The sequence below is a fragment of the Heterodontus francisci genome, chromosome 6, assembly GCF_036365525.1.
Source record: "Heterodontus francisci isolate sHetFra1 chromosome 6, sHetFra1.hap1, whole genome shotgun sequence".
NCBI lineage: Eukaryota > Metazoa > Chordata > Chondrichthyes > Heterodontiformes > Heterodontidae > Heterodontus > Heterodontus francisci.
Window position 1 is genome coordinate 92,806,145 of NC_090376.1, and position 19,698 is coordinate 92,825,842.

General features: G+C 43.4%; 1 protein-coding gene across 1 annotated transcript in view; it reads right to left on the minus strand.

Annotated features, from left to right (window-relative positions):
• The window catches only part of LOC137371443 (progesterone receptor-like), a 386,043-nt gene that overhangs the window by 72,781 nt on the left and 293,564 nt on the right, over window positions 1-19,698 (minus strand). Inside the window, exon 6 of the mRNA XM_068034058.1 lies at window positions 4,672-4,816. Coding sequence (XP_067890159.1) covers window positions 4,672-4,816 — 145 coding nt within the window. The remainder of the gene's footprint in view (window positions 1-4,671; window positions 4,817-19,698) is intronic.

The window sequence follows — 19,698 nt, forward strand, 5'->3', positions numbered from 1 at the left end:
CATTCTTACTCACAGTCTTGGGAAGACGCCCGTGTCCCTCCGTCCACTAAAGACTGTCCGCCTTGTGGCCATGCCAGCTGCATGGCCACCTCCTCCATTGCGCTCAGTACATGGAGATGTGGCAGTCCATTGCCAGTCTTGGTCCATTCTCTGTGATTGTGTGTTATCTTCTCCTGACAACACAAAGATGAATGCTGGTGGTGTCTCAATGGGGACAAGCCCAAGATCTATGCTGTTAGCAGTCCAACAGTCAATGATGGGGGCACACAGATGATTCCTGCATGTGGCCCCTTTCCAGGGACTCTGTGGGGATCTTCAATGACTGATGGGCACCTTTCAGTGCTATTTAACTACGCCATAGGCATTATCTCTTTATGCCTTGACCCTTTGCCCACAACTGGGTGGGTACTCCCTCTCCACTGCACCTCCCATTCTGACACATGCAAGGCCTAAAAGGTCAAGGGTTTATGAGGTATTCACTTTTGTGGTCCAGACAAGGTCGTTTAGCCATTTGCTGCACTAGATCTAGGTCCTAGGGGTGGCCCTACGGCAGCTGACCTCCTCCGCTATCCGCAGCCAGCCTTGCTTGGTCAGGTCAGATGGATCGGTCTCTCCTCCCATCCCTGGGGAAGAGGATCACCCGCCTTTCCCTTGCAGCCTGGAGGGAGGCATCGTTAAACCATGGGACTATCCGGGGTCTTCCTTCTGCCATGGTTGTGTTGCCTCTCTTCCTTGAAGAATTCCTTGCAGTGGAAAAGTGTATATTAAATGCAGGGCTGGCAGCCCTTTAAACATGGTGCTGGTGCCAGCACCTGCCATGGCATCAGCTGATGCTGCTGTTGCCGCCTCCATGCCCACCAATGTCCACTTCATTGTACGGCCCCATGCCTCATTACTCTTAATTGGCCGGCTACCGCTGATGGCATGTGGCTAGCCGCTGATCACCCGAGCGGAAGCCACACCCGCTTCCGGTCCAGATATTGGGACCTGTGGCTTCTGATTAAAATCCAGCACTATATCTCTCTCTCCACAGATGTTGCCTGACTTGCTGAGTGTTTCCATTATTTTCTGTTTTCATTTCAGATTTTCAATATCTGCAGTATTTTGCATTTGCTTTAAGTAAAAAAACTTGCTGGTCTCTGAAGAATGTTGAAGTTAGTGTGCTGCATTTTACAATGTTGCCTTGCAATGGTTGTTAACACTTCACAGTAAGCTTGGCTGAGTGTCACATCAGGAAAATGTACACCATTCTAACAACTGTTCACCTACTTTACAAATATACAGGAATACTCATCTTTTAGTAGGGCATTGTGTTTTGTAGCCATGTGAATGTGTTTGCCCTTCGGAATATTAAATGTGGGAAACAACAAATGCCAAGCCCAGTCAGTGCCCGACAAGATACCTGCATGCTACATCTTCACAGACTTATTTAAGACGGTTGCTAGACTTGGTACTTGACATGTATGAAAGCTGCTCCTCTTACAAATCCTTCCGTTTCCAATCGGATTATGATGCTTGTTCCCGTCATCATATACACTATAACCAACAGGTTGATACATTGCACAGGCAGAAAGCGATTTTGCCAATGTCAGTTCTTTACCTGATTCTACTCACAGTAGAATGCTGATCATAACAAGAGAGAAGCTGCCCCTCAAACCCAAGGCTCGCAACCCTTGTAAAGAGATAGGCAAAGAAAACCTTTGCTTGTCAAAATGGATGAAGCAAGAGATGAGACATCTGGAGACCTCCTCACAGAGGAGGATATGGCACAACTTTTCTGCTTGTTCATTCACCACTCCTTCACTTACTGCCACCAGATTGGCAAATGAACTTTATCTGCAGAATACTGTGCAGAAAATAATCTGACATGCACTTGGAATCCTAACTATATCCTAACCCTTATCCCTTTTCTGAGGACTGACCGACAATGAGACTCAAGATCCAAGAAGACAGATAAGGAAAGAATGTTTTTGCAGAGATTTCTGGAGTCATTGAACTGTCAGTCTAGGAGCTTTCACTACATCTGGCTATTGTGATGGATTCCACAAGCCATGGAGTATAGGGGCCTTCTAAGGCCATCTGAAGCCTCCTCAAGGCAGAGAGGATGATTTTAACCTTACTTGCCCAGGTGGCTGGGCAGTTAAAATCAGTAAAATTATTTACCTGTCCTGGAGCTGCTTGGAGCTAACAGTTTAATATTTTAACCTGTTTTTCTAAGCAGGTGGCAAGGACACCCAGCCAAAACCCACATAGTCCTTTTAAACACATACATGTTAGTCCTGAAGACGTCATCGAGGCCTAACTGCAATTTTTACTTGGTAGCCCTTAGTGGAAAATGGCAATGTGTTTCCTGCAAGGCCAACCGACTAGTGAGGATGAATGGGGCCAGAAGAGGCCCAAAAAGTTGTTCTTAATTTTTTTTAACTTTCTCTGTGGGGTCAGGAGGAGCAGGAGTGTGTTCAAGATTGCTAAGTAGAAGAAGGACCTGATGCTATGAAATGCACTGGACCCTGCTTTACTATGGAAATGCAACTATCACATATGGAACATGCTGAAGAAATTTTTTTTTTATTTAGAGATACAGCACTGAAACAGGCCCTTCAGCCCACCGAGTCTGTGCCAACCATCAACCACCCATTTTATACTAATCCTATATTCCTACCACATCCCCACCTTCTCCTACCACCTACCTATACCAGGGTCAATTTATAATGGCCAATTTACCTATCAACCTGCAAGTCTTTGGCTGTGGGAGGAAACCGGAGCACCCAGCGAAAACCCACATGGGCACAGGGAGAACTTGCAAAGTCCGCACAGGCAGTACACAGAATTGAACCCGGGTCTCTGGAGCTGTGAGGCTGCGGTGCTAACCACTGCGCCACTGTGCCACAATTGCTTTTTGAGGTACAACTTACTAAGTCTCTTCAATCACTGGAAATTTTTTTCATTTAAGGTGCAGTGATAATCAGAAGTAGAATCAGCAATGCTATGCACCAGGCAAGGAAATGCACAGGAGGATCAGAGAAGGGCTGCAAATTTCTGTGCTAAATCTTTGTGTCCATTTCATGCTTCAGCTTCACGAAAGCCTCAGATTTGATGTACGTGAATACGTGGCACAATTATGTGGGATTTGCCCCATGATTGTTCTTGTTTCCTTGTGTGCTAAATTGAAATGGAAGCAAGGGAAATTACATGGACAAAGGAGCTCTTAAGTTGCCACAGACTTTGTTTTCTTTACAACATTTACTGTTCCTTTTGAACAACAACCTACATGAACATTAACATTTATTTTTTGAGAAAGGCATATACATTATCCAGGGTTCTTTTACTCTGTGAGATAGGTTCATTAATGAAGTATTTCAATACTGCATTGTGTAATTGATGAAAGAAGAAATATCAGGAAGATCAGAAGCAGATGATCATATTTGCATACCTTGACATACCTTCTCATAACTGACGGAGGACAAATGCCTCAACAGGAGAGCAGTTAGAGAGTTTTTGTCATCTACAGCAAGACACATGAAGACAACTTGTAACATAAGGATGACACTGCCAGTGGTTTGCAAGGTCACTGTTGACCTCAACTATTATGACTCACTCCTGATGAGCACTGCAATGAATTTATGAGCTGTTTATACATGTAACAAAGAGGCAACTGATGTTTCATACAACATCTCTTTTGCCATTGAACTGCATGAGGTAGTTGTCCAAGAAAAGCTCATTATTCTGTTTCGCAATGTGAAAAGGGGTCACTAAGGGCTGGAATGTAGCCAATCAGAAGGCTATTCTGGATATTCATGGATAATCATGCTTGTTTTGCTGTGTCATCTAAGATGTATTGAAAGAACTGTATGTAAGGTTGTGCAAGGGATTGACTCGGGTGATCGGTAAATGCAAAACACGTCAACAGGCAACATTTTGTAGTATTTAATTTGGAGTTATCTACCTGGCTGGTGGTACGCAGTTGGGTAGTTTCAGCTTGCTAGGGTCCTTAATTTATACCATTTTCTCCCCAAGGTCTGTAGGTACTGCACACAGCATTAAGCCTGGCTGCCAATTTCTGCCAGGCATGATGCATTGCTGTCTTGTACAGTAGATGACTGGAGTATAAAACAGGCAAACCCTCCTCACGCTCACCTCATAAAGCATTATGACCACTTTATCAACCATTAAACAGGGGATAGATGCGGACTACTCTGCAAGTTGCTCTACATCAGGTTTGTTTACCCTTGCCTTTGGCTCTTTCCCACATATAGCATGGGAAAAGTTGACAATTTTTTCAAATTATTTTCGACCTTTCTAAAGAATTTTTGCCCTGTTGTGCTGCCACCTGCCTTTAAGGGGCTGTATTCATTTAACTTTTTCTGGCACCCCTTTTTGGATATCGTACCCACAATTCAATAATTCTGCATGTGCATGGGCCAATGCAAGCAGAAATTACAGTCAACTGATTTAAATGCCCTGACTCCATGAACTCAAGCAAGGTTGGGCCTGCCACACTATTCGCATGATACACCTGCACAGTATAGCAGCATTACCATTGCAACAAGACTAGTACATTGGCCCTTCAATGTGTAACTTGTTTGGAAATAAACACCAACTAGCATCATGAACACCATTACACTAAATTAGTACAATGTTTTCATCGACTGGAAGGATGTATCTACTCACTCATTGAATATCAGATCTGGAGCAAAATACAGCATTTTTCCTTTGACATGTTTATATGATCGCCATCCCATTGCAAATGCCATCAAGCCCATCCAAGAATACTGTATGAGAGTCATTTGATCATCTATGTGCAAATTCCGGAATCCTGTAAATACACAAGTAAAAGGTTAAAGAGAAATGCCCTTGTTAGTGATGTAATAGTGAAACTGACAACATATGCACCGTTATGTGCACAGTACGTAGAGCTTATCAAAAGCATACCAGCTGCATTAGCTTTACAAGTCACTAAATCATCTTGCATTAGTACTTCAGTGAGCTTAAAAGTTTTAAGTTGACAGATTACTCACCTGGAGTTTACAGCAACTCAACTTATCCAGATAAAGATCCCATAGTTTAAAAGCCTGTACTCCCAATGGCATGGAACCTTATCTCTTTGATATGGTAAGGCTATCACATGACTTCCTCCCATGATATATCGACTTAGCTGGTGCCACATGTACTCCACCTTATTCTCCTTAGAATCATCTAACAATAATTATTTAAGCATGTCTAAAATAGTATGGTTAACCTGGGCCTTATCATGATACAAATTGGTCAAATTACCTGTGTAGACTAATTATTTTACTTACTAATGCAGAACATTTGGAAGAAGCAGGAAAATGCAAGGGACAGTTTTTCTCTCCCTTTTCAACAGATTTTGAGATCGGTGGCAGGTGGGCTGCCACTTCTGGGAGCTTCCACCGGAAGTGATAGAGGGCATCCCATGCATCTGCCCATCTATTAAAATGGGTTTCAAATGACAGGAATATACCATAAGACACATTCCCCATTATTTGTGCCAAAGCAATGCTGAGAGATAGGGACACCACATGCGTTACGGTTGCATACTGTTGTTATGGCGTAGGATGGGAAATTTATATTTGAAAATCCGTAAGGGAATGTGATCAATCATGATTCCACTTTGGCTGCACCAGAGGTAGTCAGCTCATGAAACTACGGAAAACACCAGAGCTCTGGTGCTGTGATTTCCTTCCCCTCGCGAATCATGCTCCCTGACTTTGGGAGAGGTTCCATGTGAAACTGCTGAACATATTTAAATGACACTGATCCCAGGAAATTGGCTGGGGTCAGTGATAGGCCTTTGAGAACAGTGTATATCATGCCCAGCAGGAAAATATGCCCCATAATCTCAATATGTACAAAACACCTTGATTTAAGGTGGAAGAACTATCTTGTTTAACATGCCTGGTGTTAGACAACTGAAGATGATTTTGATCCCACAAACTCCAAAAGGGTGAATTTGAAATCCTGCTTTGGAAGCTGGCTGGATGAGCATACAACTTGCCCAGGAGCGGCAGCAGGAGGCCCAGCTAACTTTAACTGTTGGGCCTCATTTATATCTTGACAGCCATCTGCCCAGTCAGTGGGAAGAGGCAGGTGGCCAGCAGTTGAAAATCAGGCATCCTAGAGGCTGCCTGCTGGCACAATCCCTGAGAGGGATTTCGTCAGGGTCTTGCGGTGAGAAAGAGTAGGGTGGAGGATGGGGGCGGGGGGAAAGCCCAGGACAACAGGGACCGAGGCATTTTTTTGGGGACCCCAATGAGCACTACTGCTAAGAGCCCCCAAAAAAGAATGCTTAATGCTTACTGTTATAACCATGTAAGAAAGAGGTCTCGGTTTCCCTTTCAGCCTTCACCTGGTCTTACCGTAACAGGGTTTAATTTTTTGAACATTGTGTTTTTAGCTCCCCCTTGGTGAATCCTTGTTCACCGTTTTTCAATTATAAGGCAAAGAAACCAGCACAAACAGGTTTTCTTAGGTTCAAAGGTTGAAATTTATTAAACTTAAACTCTAATTTGGTTAACGCCTACGGATACACAATGCGCCCATACACACATGCAGATAGAGACAGAAAAGAGCAGAAGAAAATAAAGTGGAAAAATTTGAGGCAATCTCTGAAGAGGATTTTTGTTACCGTTTTCCGAGCTCACTGCAGAGTCCTTGATTGTAGGTAGATCTCGCTCTTCATTTGGGCCCAGTATTCTTAAACCTTGTTTGCTGTAGGAGACCTTTCTCTCTTGGGGTTCATGTGTCTTCAGTAGATTTGGAGTTCCGAGTTCTGCTGGAGGGTCCTCCTAACACTGGTACAGGTCTTAGGGGTGCAGGTTTCACTGCAGGTTGAGATTTCCCCTCAACCTGGCACATGTGACAGCTCCTGCAGTAGTCCACCACATCTTTGTGGAATTTTGGCCAGTCAAACTGCTGTCTTATACAGACTTTGGTCTTTTGTATACGAGCATATACAACCACTGTAGTCTCGTGGGCCATTCTTAATATTTCCATTCTTAATATGTACCTCTGCGGCACCACTAATTGGTGAACCACTGTTCACTCCTTGCTGTCAGGTCTGTGAGGAGAACTCCATTTCCTCATCCGTACCTCATTCTTTAAATAGTAGCAATCAGGGACTCCCTCTGCTCCACTTTCAGACTGGGCAGCCTGTGCTAACTCTTTCAATGCTGGGTCGGCTCACTGAGCCTCAGCTAGGGAAAATGTATTTAATTCACTCCCTGGGACTTCGAACTTCCCAAAGAAAATCTCGGACAGACAGAACTCATTGTCATCTGCCTGCAGTGCCAATTCAGTCTCCTCTGGGAGAGCTGGTTTGATCATGGCCTGATCCATTACACATTCAGGGAAACAGCAGGAGACCATCTCCTGACACTGCTCTGTTTCTCTGACCTCCTGCGGTCTTTCTTTCAGCCCTGGGGGGGCTGCCACCTACACTCCCAAACCTGCCCCCCCTCTTCCCCCCCCCGCCCCCCAGATCATTACCCAGGAGCAGGTCAATCCCTTCCACAGGCAAACTAGGGACAATCCTTATGGTCACCGGTCCCGAAACTAGGTTGCACTCCAAGTGTACCTGGTGTACAGTACAGGCATACACTGCCCTCCAATATCATTCACCAACATTCTGGTGTTCACTGCACTCTCTTGGGGAAAGATCAGGCCATTTTCCAGTAAAAGAGATTTACTGACCCCTGTGTCCCTGATAATCACTGTGCGCTTGCTTGCCCCACTCGAGGGGTATGAGGTTACTTTCTCTTCAAACACAAAACCCTGATAACCTTCAGGAATCCTATTAAATTTTCCTGTACTTGCAGCCAAAAGCTTCCTGGGTCTCACTCTTTCTGCAGTTAAAGCCACAGTTTGTTCTGCTGTGCTTTCCATTAGGCCCTTGTCTTCACTGAACGGGTGCACCCTGATTAACCAGACAGGTTTTCCGCTGAGTTTCCAGCAGTCAGCTTTTAAATGCCTGGCTTTATTACAATGGAAGCACATAGGTGTCCAGGTCTCGCTCCTGCCCACAGCACCTTCCTTTTTGACTAGAGGATGACCCCATGTGTCTCCTACTTTTCTTTCTCTCCCAGGACTGCTTGGGCTCCTATCACATTCCCACCCTATGTCCTTTTCGGATTTGTGGGTGTGACTAGGAAAGGTTCTCCCCTGGGAAACTGACTCATAAATAAAAAGCAAACTCATCAGCGAGAACTGCCGCTTGCCGGGTTCTTTGAATCCACTGATCCTCTACATGTGTCTTTATGGAGTGGGAGAGAGTGTTAAATCCCTCTAACAGAATTACTTCCCTGAGATTCTCATAGCTGAGCTGTACTTTAGGAGCCCTCAGCCACTGGTCAAAAGCCAGCTTCTTACTTCTTTCAAACTCCAGATAAGTTTGCTTCTTGAGGGTTCTAAACTTTTGGCGATAGGCTTCGGGTACTAATTCATATGCCCCTAGGATAGCATTTTTTGTCAGTTCATAATTTGATGAACTTTCATCTGGCAACAAGGAATAAACTTCACTGCCTTTTCTGGATAGCTTGCTTTGTAACAAAAGAGACCAGGTCTCAGCTGGCCATTTTAGCTGCCTTGCCAGTTTCTCAAAGGACACAAAACAACTTCTACATCTTCCTCATTGAATTTTGGGATTAGTTGAACTAGTTTTAACAATTCTGTACACAGCCCTGAATTACGCTCTTCCCTACTGACCATGTTTTCACTGGGGTTACTCTGTCACCCCCTAGTTAACTCAAGCCGCTTTAGCTCTCTCTCTTCACATACTTCTGAAATATTCTTTCTCTCTCTCTCATTCCTTCTCCTGTCTTTCTTTCCCTCTCACCTCTCTCTTTTTCTTCACATTCCTGCTGGAAAGCTCTCCCTTTCTTTTCCCTCTAATTTAAGTTTCCCCTGTTCCAATTGTAGCTTGGGTACCCTGTTGGGGTCTACTTCTCACACTGCATCTGCTTCCCTAGATTCAAGGGAAAAATGGTTGGCCACTAGTCTTAGGAGTTCAAACTTTCTAGCCTGCCAAGTACAGTGATCCCACACTGCTCAGCCATTTTTCTCAACTCCTCCATAGACAGTGCTTTTAACTTATCCCAAGTTACTTCACCCTGGCTTGGGGAGCTACTAGCTTCAGTCACAGACATGTTAGTATTTAAGCACACACAACCACAAGAAAACCTGTATTGAAATCTTGCTCTTTTTTGATTGGAAACAATTTGGCTTCCCACTTCCAATTTCTCTCGTTTGTCTATGGGTAAAATCCAGGATGGTAGCCCCCAAATTTCTGTTATGACCTGGTGAGAAAAAGGGGCTAGGGTTCCCTCTCAGCCTTCACCTGGTCTTACCATAACAGGGTTTAATTTTTAAAACATCGTGTTTTTATTTCCTCTTTGGTGAATCCTTGTTCACCGCTTTCCAATTATAAGGCAAAGAAACCAGCACAAACAGGTTTTCTTAGGTTTAAAGAAGAAAGGTTGAAACTTATTAAACTTAAACTCCTCTGGATACATGACGCACCCACGCTGGCATGCATACACAATATACACATGCAGTTGGAGAAAAAAAAGAGCAGAAGAAAATAAAGTGGAAAAGTTTGAGAGAATCTCTGAAGAGGGTTTTTGTTACGGTTCTTTGAGCTCACTGCAGAGTCCTTGACTGTAGGTAGATCTTGCTCTTCGTTGGGGCCCAGTAGTCTTCTTAAACGTTGTTCGCTGTAGGAGATCTTTCTCTCTTGAGGTTTCATGTGTCTTTAGTGGATTTGGAGTTCTGTGAGAAAGAGATGGAAGCAGATAGGAGAGGCTGTGGCGAGCCAGCCAGAAAAGGTCTTTTCAGTCCAGGAGCAAACAGACACTCTAAGTTCAAACTGTTTGTACAATTCAGAAAAACTCAGGTTGCCAAGCAGGTTAGTCATGTGACTAGCTGGTCTGACCACGTCTGTTTGTGGATTCTCTGGTCTTAGCCGACCCTGGAATGTCTCTTCTTACACACAATACCTGCTGCTCAAAGTCCATTGTGGGTTAAATTGGAGCAGGGAATTTCCTTCCAAGCACTGGCTGTTGGTATGCAAAAAATGTTTTTCCAGCCAAGGGCTTAGAGATTTTTTAACAAGTCCTTTCTTCACTTCAGCAACAGTTTTCAACTCAATTTTCATATGACACAATTAATATGCCTCATTCTTGGCAGGTGGGGGTCTAACATGATACTTACATTACAGAATATGATTCTTCTGGCATCTCAGGTTTCACTGAGGATGGTGGCTGCAGTGGGTGCCCTGCATAGAAGGAAGTTAAATTGCTGTCAGAGTCCTATGTACATCATAGGACCCTGATTTGCATTAATGTAGGAGACTCCTGCCTGATCTAGGTGGGCACCTTGGGCAGAAATGGAGCAGGAAAATGATATGCTCCATTTTAACTCCTGTTCTGCCTGGCTTCCACCTAAAATTCCACCTCTAGATTTCTGAAGGAAGATGCATTAATGCAGCAATGTTAGCCAAAATTTGTGGCAATTTTGTAAGACAATTGATTCATGGAAGGATTTTATTTATGCTATGCAGTAAATTATTTTTGTGCCATGTCCTGGTTTGTATTTCCTGGATTTGATTGTGCTAATTAGTAACAATTAATTTATTTTTTATAGTGAACTGGCTAAATTTTGTAAATAAAACTCTTGGAAATAGAAATTCCTATTTTGACATAAAAATGGATAAATATTTTTGTGCTAATTTTTTTAATCCTCAAGAATGCACTATTTTTGACAAATATTTTTGGTTACATGTGCTTCATTACAATGCATCCACCGTGGAGGTGCTGTCCAAAATGCTATTGCATTAGGTTGCTGAGCCATCTATTGATGAGTTAACAAGCCTCTTAACTGGCATGAGATGTACATTAATCCAACTGTGCAGTCTGCAAAATGATTTTGGATGCAGCATTAAGGGATTTAGCGTGATGATGCCTGCTTCTTTGCTCTTAGGTCAAAAGGTAAGTAACAAACAATGGGTTTACCAGGTGTGTGAAATAATCACAGAGATGGCAAATGCATGTGGCATACGCATTGCAATTTGAGAGAACTGTAAAAATGTGCAAGGAATTTTATTACCTCCGACAAGAAATGTAAAGGGTCCTCTATAAGGACGTACCTTTAAGTTTCATGTGCTTTTATACATAATTACATAGCTGTGATCTGATAGCAGTTAAAGTGCCTTAATTTTATCAAATACTACAATAGGTAGATAAAGACATGCATTGAAAATTAAGCACATTTTTATGAGTATACATATATGGACATATTGAAGTTGCAAATAAGATATACACAAGTTTAGGTAACAGTAAATGCTGTAAGAACCGGAGAGAACAATATTGGCATTGAGGTGGGATTAGTTTAGCTAGTTTGCTGATAGAAATAGTACTGGACCATACATGATGGCAGAAGCACACTTAATGAACATGTTTGTTGTCATTGCAGGAGAAAGTAGCATTTATTAATTGGGAGGAAGTGTAGTGGTATTCCCCCAGTACAGAACCCTTATCCGCTGGAAATTATCAGCATGTATACTGTAGAATGGGGATACGGGGCAACGTGAAGTTCTGCAATGGCACTAAGCTACTGGTTTGTACCTTTATAGTAAAATGCCATCTTAATTACAAACAGGTTTACAATCATCCGGGCACACAGTGCTACAGCATCTCTGCAGAATTCAGCATATTTTTAATCCCATCGCAAGACAGTCAACTTAATCTCAAAACAATTTGCCATTTAATCTCTTGACAGAAGATGAGAATCCATCGAAGAGGAAACTTTTGTCTTACACTGAAACTTCTCTCACACACAAAGATGTTGCTTCTTTATGCACAGTGACTACTCCTCAGAATTAGAACTAGCATCTGAGCACACTTTATTTACATCACCACCTGATGCAAGCACGAGTTGACAAATATGCGCCTTGCAGGATGATAAGTTTCAGAAGGGATTGCATAATTAGACATGAAGGCCAAACTAGAGGTTGCATTGGTGAGCAGAAAAATGAAGATTGTATCGATCAGAAGTTTAGCATCGTCACTGACCATATTGAGTTGCGTTGTCATTGTGACTTCAAAAGCTAGCTTTCAAATAAAAGAATACTACCCAGAGGGCACTATATAAGAACAAACACATATCAGTCATTTGTCTCTCTGCAGCACATGCTGAAAGGTGATTTTAGTATTGTGGTGGAGTCCATGAGCCAGGTTTTTTTTCTGCCATATTCAACCTGAATGGTATTATTGTGCAGTAGGTGCCGGCAATGAGCACCCAAATTCAATGGCATATGCAGTGGAGATATTAGTGGTGCAATATATACAGAGAGGGTGGGCCTCCCATGATTGCTCTCAGTGCTGCTGTGGCGCTGAGGTCCACATTCCATGATATGATAACTGTCACCTTAAATGTACTAAAAGACAGAATGCAGACAACTGAGGGATTTATTTACATTGCAGTTCAATGGCCTGTGCTTGATTAGATCTTCCTCTGTCGTGGTTTCTTGCTTCTCCTCAGTAAATTCCACGGTGACACCTGTGTGGAAAGAAATATTGCATAGCATACAGCACATCAACATTGTTGAAACCTTCTCTGGGGTATATTGTAAAAACCTCCACACATCTGAAGCATTGCTTGAACAGGCCAATTATTTGCTCTATACGTGGCTTATCCATGCGCCTTCCTGGAGTTCCGCTCCAACAGGGTTTGAAGACGAGTACAGGCAAAGCAAAACCCTTTCATTCATGTAGTGCTTTATCATGTCTCACCACACTTCAAATACAATAAATTACTTTGAAGTGCAGCAATTTCTTATTTGGTAACCCAAGCAAATATTTTGCGCACAGAAAGATCAAACAAGTGGCAATGAGATAAATAAGTAGTCAACAGGCTTCTCGTGGTGTTGAGAGAGGAATGTTGACTAGACCAACTCTATGTTCTTGAAATAATGCCATGGGGCTTTTAGCATTCAACTAAACAGACAGAGGTTCTGGGTTTAACATTAGATCTAAACGACAGCACCTCTAACAACTTGGCACTGCCTCACTGCATAATGCACTGGAGAATTAACTTTCAATTCAGAGGTAAGGGTGATACTATTTGAAATAAGTTGACAAACAAGGTATCATGTGCTTTTGTAGCAGTACATACAGTGAAACCTGTACAAATGGTCATCCCCCAAAAAAGAGACACCTGTCAAAAATGAACTCTTACTGACAGTCCCAAATAATTCACATTATAGTAGATACAAACTGCTCCTTGAAACCATGGTCATTCACAAATTATGAACTATGGATAGCGTTCAATGCATCACGTCTGTTTGCAACATAAAACACCAAACACGCAGGAAAGTGCAAGGCAGCGAGGGGAAAAAAATGTCAATTGTGTAATGAGATCTCTTTATCCAGCATGCATTAGGGGCAGAGAAACCCCTCTATCTCTGGGATTGAACACTTGAACAGCTATATCAGAACGCAGAGCAGAACAGAGGCAGCAAGAGCAGCAGCGGCAACGGCAATAAATAGAGCAGGAGACAGGGCCCCAGATATAGAGAGTGTGGAATTGAACAGCGGCAGCAGCAATAACTGGAGCAGGAGACAGGGCCCCAGATACAGAGAGCGTGGACCTTAACAGCGGCAGCAGGAGCAACAGCAGCAGCAATAAATAAATCAGGAGACAGGATCCCGGATACAGAGAGTGTGGAGCTCAGCGGTGGCTGCAAGAGCAGCAGCAGCAGCAATAGAATGGGAGACGAGGCCTTAGATACCAAGAGTGCGGGCCTGAACAGCGGCAACAGGAGCAGTGGTAGCAGCAATAAATAGAGCGGGAGACAGGGCCCCGGACATACAGCACGGGGCTGAGTGGCAGCAGAAGCAGCAGCAATAAATAGAGCAGGAAACAAGGAGCCCAAACCCACAGCGTGCAAAGCTGAGCAGCAGTAGCGTATTTTTTTTTATTCATTCATGGAATGTGGGCATCGCTGGCTAGGCCAGCATTTACTGCCCATCCCTAATTGCCCTGGAGAAGGTGGTGAGCTGCTTTCTTGAACCACTGCAGTCCATGTGAGGTAGGTACACCCACAGTGCTGTTAGGAAGGGAGTTCCAGGATTTTGACCCAGCGACAGTGAAGGAACGGTGATATGGTTCCAAGTCAGGATGGTGTGTGACTTGGAGGAACTTTCAGGTGGTGGTGTTCCCACCCATTTGCTGCCCTTGTCCTTCCAGTTGGTAGAAGTCGCAGGTTTGGAAGGTGCTGTCTAAGGAGCCTTGGTGAGTTGCTGCAGTGCATCTTGTAGATGGCACACACTGCTGCCACTGTACGTCGGTGGTGGAGGGAGTGAATGTTTGTGAGTAGGGTGCCAATCAAACGGGCTGTTTTGTCCTCGATGGTATCGATCTTCTTGAGTGTTGTTGGAGCTGCACCCATACATGCAAGTGGAGAGTATTCAATTACACTCCTGACTTGTGCCTTGTAGATGGTGGACAGGCTTTGGGAAGTCAGGAGGTGAGTTACTCGCCACAGGATTCCCAGCCTCTGACCTGCTCTTGTAGCCACGGTATTTATGTGGCTATTCCAGTTCAGTTTCTGGTCAATGGTAACCCCTGGGATATTGATAGTGGGGGATTCAGTGATGGTAATGCTATTGAATGTCAAGGGGAGATGGTTAAATTCTCTCTTGTTGGAGATGGTCTTTGCCTGGCACTTGTGTGGCATGAATGTTACTTGCTACTTATCAGCCCAAGCCTGGATATTGTCCAGGTCTTGCTGCATTTCTACACTGACTGCTTCAGTATCTGAGGAGTCGTGAATGGTGCTGAACATTGTGCAATCATCAGCGAACATCCCCACTTCTGACCGTATGATTGAAGGAAAGTCATTGATGAATCAGCTGAAGATGGTTGGGCCTAGGACACTAACCTGAGGAACTCCTGCAGTGATGTCCTGGAGCTGAATGATTGATCTCCAACAACCACAACCATCTTCAGCAAATAAAAAAAAAATCAAGGCGTGACATCACAGGGAGGGATGTACTGACCCTAGGAAGTACAGAGGGTCAGAGGGACCTTGGTGTACTTATCTACAGATCACTGAAGGCAGCAGCACAGGTAGATAAGGTGGTTAGGATGGCATATGGGATACTTGCCTTTATTAGCTGAGGCATAGAATATAAGAGCATCACCTCACACTCCTCAGGATTAAATTCCTTTTGCCACTGCTCTGCCCATCTTACCAGCCCATCTATATCGTCCTGTAATCTAAGGCTATCCTCCTCACTATTTACGATACCACCAATTTTAGTGTCATCTGTGAACTTGCTGATCATACTTCCTACACTCACGTCTAAATCATTACTGTACACTACAAACAGCAAGGGTCCCAACACTGATCCCTGCGGTACTCCACTGGTCACAGGCTTCAAATCACAAAAACAACCCTCGACCATCACCCTCTGCTTCTTGCCACTAAGCCAATTTTGGATCCAATTTGCCAAATTACACTGGATCTCATGGGCTCTTACCTTCTTACCCAATCTCCCATGCGGGACCTTATCAAAAGCCTTACTGAAGTCCATGGAGACTACATCAACTGCTTTATCCTCATCTACACATCCAGTCACTTCCTCAAAAAATTCAATCAAGTTTGTTAGACATGATCACCCCCTGACAAAGCCATACTGACTATCCTTGATCAATCCCTGCCTCTCCAAGTGGAGATTAATCCTGTCCTTCAGAATTCTTTCCAATAGTTTCCCTACCACTGATGTTAGACTCACTGGCCTGTAATTACCTGGTTTATCCACACTACCCTTCTTGAATAATGGTACCACATTTGCTGTCCTCCAGTCTTCTGGCACTTCTCCTGTGGCCAGAGAGGATTTGGAAATTTGTGTCAGAGCCCCTGCAATCTCCTCCGTTGCCTCACATAGCAGCTTGGGATACATCTCATCTGGGCCTGGGGATTTATCCACTTTTAAGCCCACTAAAACCACTAATACCTCCTCCCTTTCAAAGTTAATTTGTTCAAATATATCACAATCCCCCTCCCTGATCTCTACACCAACACTGTCCTTATCCATAGTAAACACAGATGAAAAGTAATCATTTAAAACCTCACCTACGTCCTCCAGCTCCACACACACATTGCCACTTTGGTCCTTAATGGGCCCTTCTCTTTCCCTGGTTATCCTTTTGCCCTTAATAGACTTATAAAATGCCTTGGGATTTTCCTTTATCTTGCCCGCCAGTGTTTTCTAATGCTCCTCCTTCCTCTCCCATTTACTTTTTTAAGTACCCCCCTACACTTTCTATACTCTTCTAGGGCCTCCACGGTTTTCAGCACTCTGAACCTGCCATAAGCCTCCTTTTTTTCCTTTCCAATCCTCTATATCCCTTGACATCCAGGGTTCCCTGGTCTTACCTACCCTTCACCTTTATGGGAACATGTTAGCCCTGAACTCTCACTATTTCCTTTTTGAATGACTCCCACTGGTCTGATGTAGACTTTCCTACAAGTAGCTGCTCCCAGTTCACTTTGGCCAGATCCTGTTTTATCATATTGAAATCGGCCTTCCCCCAATTTAGTACTTTTATTTCCAGTCCATATTTGTCCTTTTCCATAACTACCTTAAATCTTACAGAGTTATGGTCACTATCCCCGAAATGCACCCCCACTGACACTTCTACCGCTTGTCTGGCTTCATTCCCTAAGATTAGGTCCAGTACCGCCCGTTCTCTTGTAGGACTTACTATGTGCCGGCTCAAAAAGCTTTCCTGGATGCACTTTAAGAATTCCGCCCCCTTTAAGTCTTTGGAACTAAAACTATCCCAGTTAATATTGGGGAAGTTGAAATCCCCTACTATTATTACCCCATTATTTTTACACCTCTCTGAGATTTGCCAACATATCTGCTCCTCTATCTCTCACTGACTGTTTGGAGGCCTGTAATACACTCCCAGCAAATTGACTGCCCCCTTTTTGTGTTTAAGTTCTACCCAGATGGCTTCATTTGAGGAACTTTCTAAGATATCATCCCTCCTTACTGCAGTAATTGACTCCTTGATCAATAGCGCAATGCCACCTCCTCTTTAACCACCCCGCCCCCACCAACCTCTCATCACGCTTGAAGATTCTATACCCCGGAATATTGAGCTGCCAGTCCTGCCCTTCCCTCAACCATGTCTCTGTGTTAGCAATAATATCATATTCCCATGTGTTAATCAATGCCCTCAATGCATCTGCCTTACTTGTAAGACTCCTTGCGTTAAAATCGATGCAATTCAGATTTGCATTATTCGCTTGTGCATTAACAGGTCTATATTTGCTCTGCTTTCCAGACTGACTTAATTCCTCTTTGATATTTTACTATGCATCACCCCCTACTGTACCTCCACTCTGTATCCCATCCCCCTGCTAAATTAGTTTAAATCCTCCCCCCCCTAACAGTACTCGCAAACTTCCTTGCAAGGATGTTGGTCCCATTCCGGTTCAGGTGCAACCCGTCCAACTTGTACAGGTCCCACCTGCGCTAGAAACAGACCCAGTGATCCAGGAAACTAAAGCCCTCCCTCCTGCACCATCTCTTCAATCACGCATTCATCTGCTCTATCCTCCTATTCCTATACTCACTAGCACGTGGCACCGGGAGTAATCCAGAGATTACAACCTTTGAGGTCCTGCTTTTTAGTCTGCTACCTAGCTCCCTAAATTCCTGTTACAGGACCTCATCCCTCTTTCTACCTATATTGTTGGTACCAATGTGAACCACGACCTCTGACTGTTCACCCTCGCCCTTCAGAATGTCTTGCAGCCACTCCATGACATTCTTGACCCTCGCACCAGGGAGGCAACATACCATCCTGGAGTCATGTACTAAATGAATACTTTATCTTTACCAGAAAAGTTGAGATTGCCAAAGTCATTGTGAAATAAGGAGGCAGTTGAGACATTGGATTTGCTAAAAATTGATAAACAGGTGGTATTGGAAAGGCTGGCTGCACTTAAAGCTGATAAGCCACCAGCACCAGATCAGATGGATACTAAGGGAAGTAAGGGTGGAAATTGCAGAGGCACTGGCCATTATCTTCCAACCCTCCTTAGGTACAAGGGTGGTGCCAGAGGTCTGGAGAATTGCAAATGTTATACCCTTGTTCAAAAAAGGCGTAAGGATAAGCCCAGCAACTACAGGCCAGTCAGTTTAACTTCAATGGTGGGAAAGCTTAGAGAAATGATAATCTGGGACAAAATTAACAGTCACTTGGACAAGTGTGGATTGATTAAGAAAAGCCAGCATGCACTTGTTAAATGCAAATCTTGTTTAACTAACATGATTATTTTGATGATGTGACAGAAAGGGTTAATGAAGGTAATGCAGTTGATATTATATATATGGACTTCCAAAAGGGGTTTGATAAAATGCCACATATTCGGCTTGTCAGCAAAGTTAAAGCCCATGGAATAAAAGGGACAGCGGTAGCATGGAAACAAAGTTGGCTGAGTGACAACAGAGTAGTGGTGAACAGATGTTTTTTGGACTGGAGGAAGGTATTTAGTGGGGTTCCCCAGGGGTCAGTATTAGGACCACTGCTTTTCTTGATCTATAGTAAGACCTTGACCTGGGCGTACAGGGCACAATTTCAAAATGTGTACATGACCCCACAAATTTGGAAGTATTGTGAACTGAGGAGGATAGTGATAGACTTCAAGGGGCTATAGATAGGCTGACGGAATGGGCGGACACTTGACAAATGAAATTTAATGCACAGAAGTGTGAAGTGATATATTTTAGTAGGAAAAACGAGGAGAGACAATACAAAGGATACAATTCTAAAGCGGGTGCAAGAGCAGAAGGACCTGTGGGTATATGTGCACAAATCATTGAAGATGGCAGGGCAGGTTGAAAAAGTAGTTAATAAAGCATACAAGATCCTGGGCTCTATAAGTAGAAGCATAGAGTACAAAAGCAAAGACGTTATGGTGAATCTTTATCGAACAATAGTGTGGCCTCAACTGGAGTAGCGTGTCCAATTTTGGGCATCACACTTTAGGAAGGATGTTAGAAAAAAACAAAAACTCAGCTAGAAAGACCCAGCCGTGGCTCACTCAGTAAGTTAAAGATAGTATCAGATTAAAAAAGGTTAAAATGTTGCAAAAAAGAGTAGCAAGTCTGAATGTTTTAGAAACCAGCAAAGGGCCACCAAAAAGTTGATTTAAAAAAAGGAAAAAATAAAATGAGAGTAAACTCGCCAGTAACATAAAAACAGATTGTAAGAGCTCTTATAGATATATCAAAAGGAAGAGAGTAGCTAAAGTAAATGTTGGTTCCTTGGAAGCAGAGACAGGAGAAATTACCATGGGGAATGAGGAAATGGCAGAGGCATTGATCAAACATTTTGTGTCTGCCTTCAAAGTAGAAGACACAAGTTCCATATCAGAAATTGTAACCTAGGGACTATAAAGAGTGAGGAAATTAAGGAAATTCATATCAGCAGAGAAAAAGTATTGGAGAAACTTAAGGGACTAAAATCTAACAAATCTCCAGGATCTGATGGCCTACATGCTCGGGTTCTGAAAGAGATAGCTGCAGATATAGCTGATGCGCGAGCTATGATTTTCCAAAATTCCTCAGATTCGGGAACTGTCCCATCAGATTTGAAATTGACAAA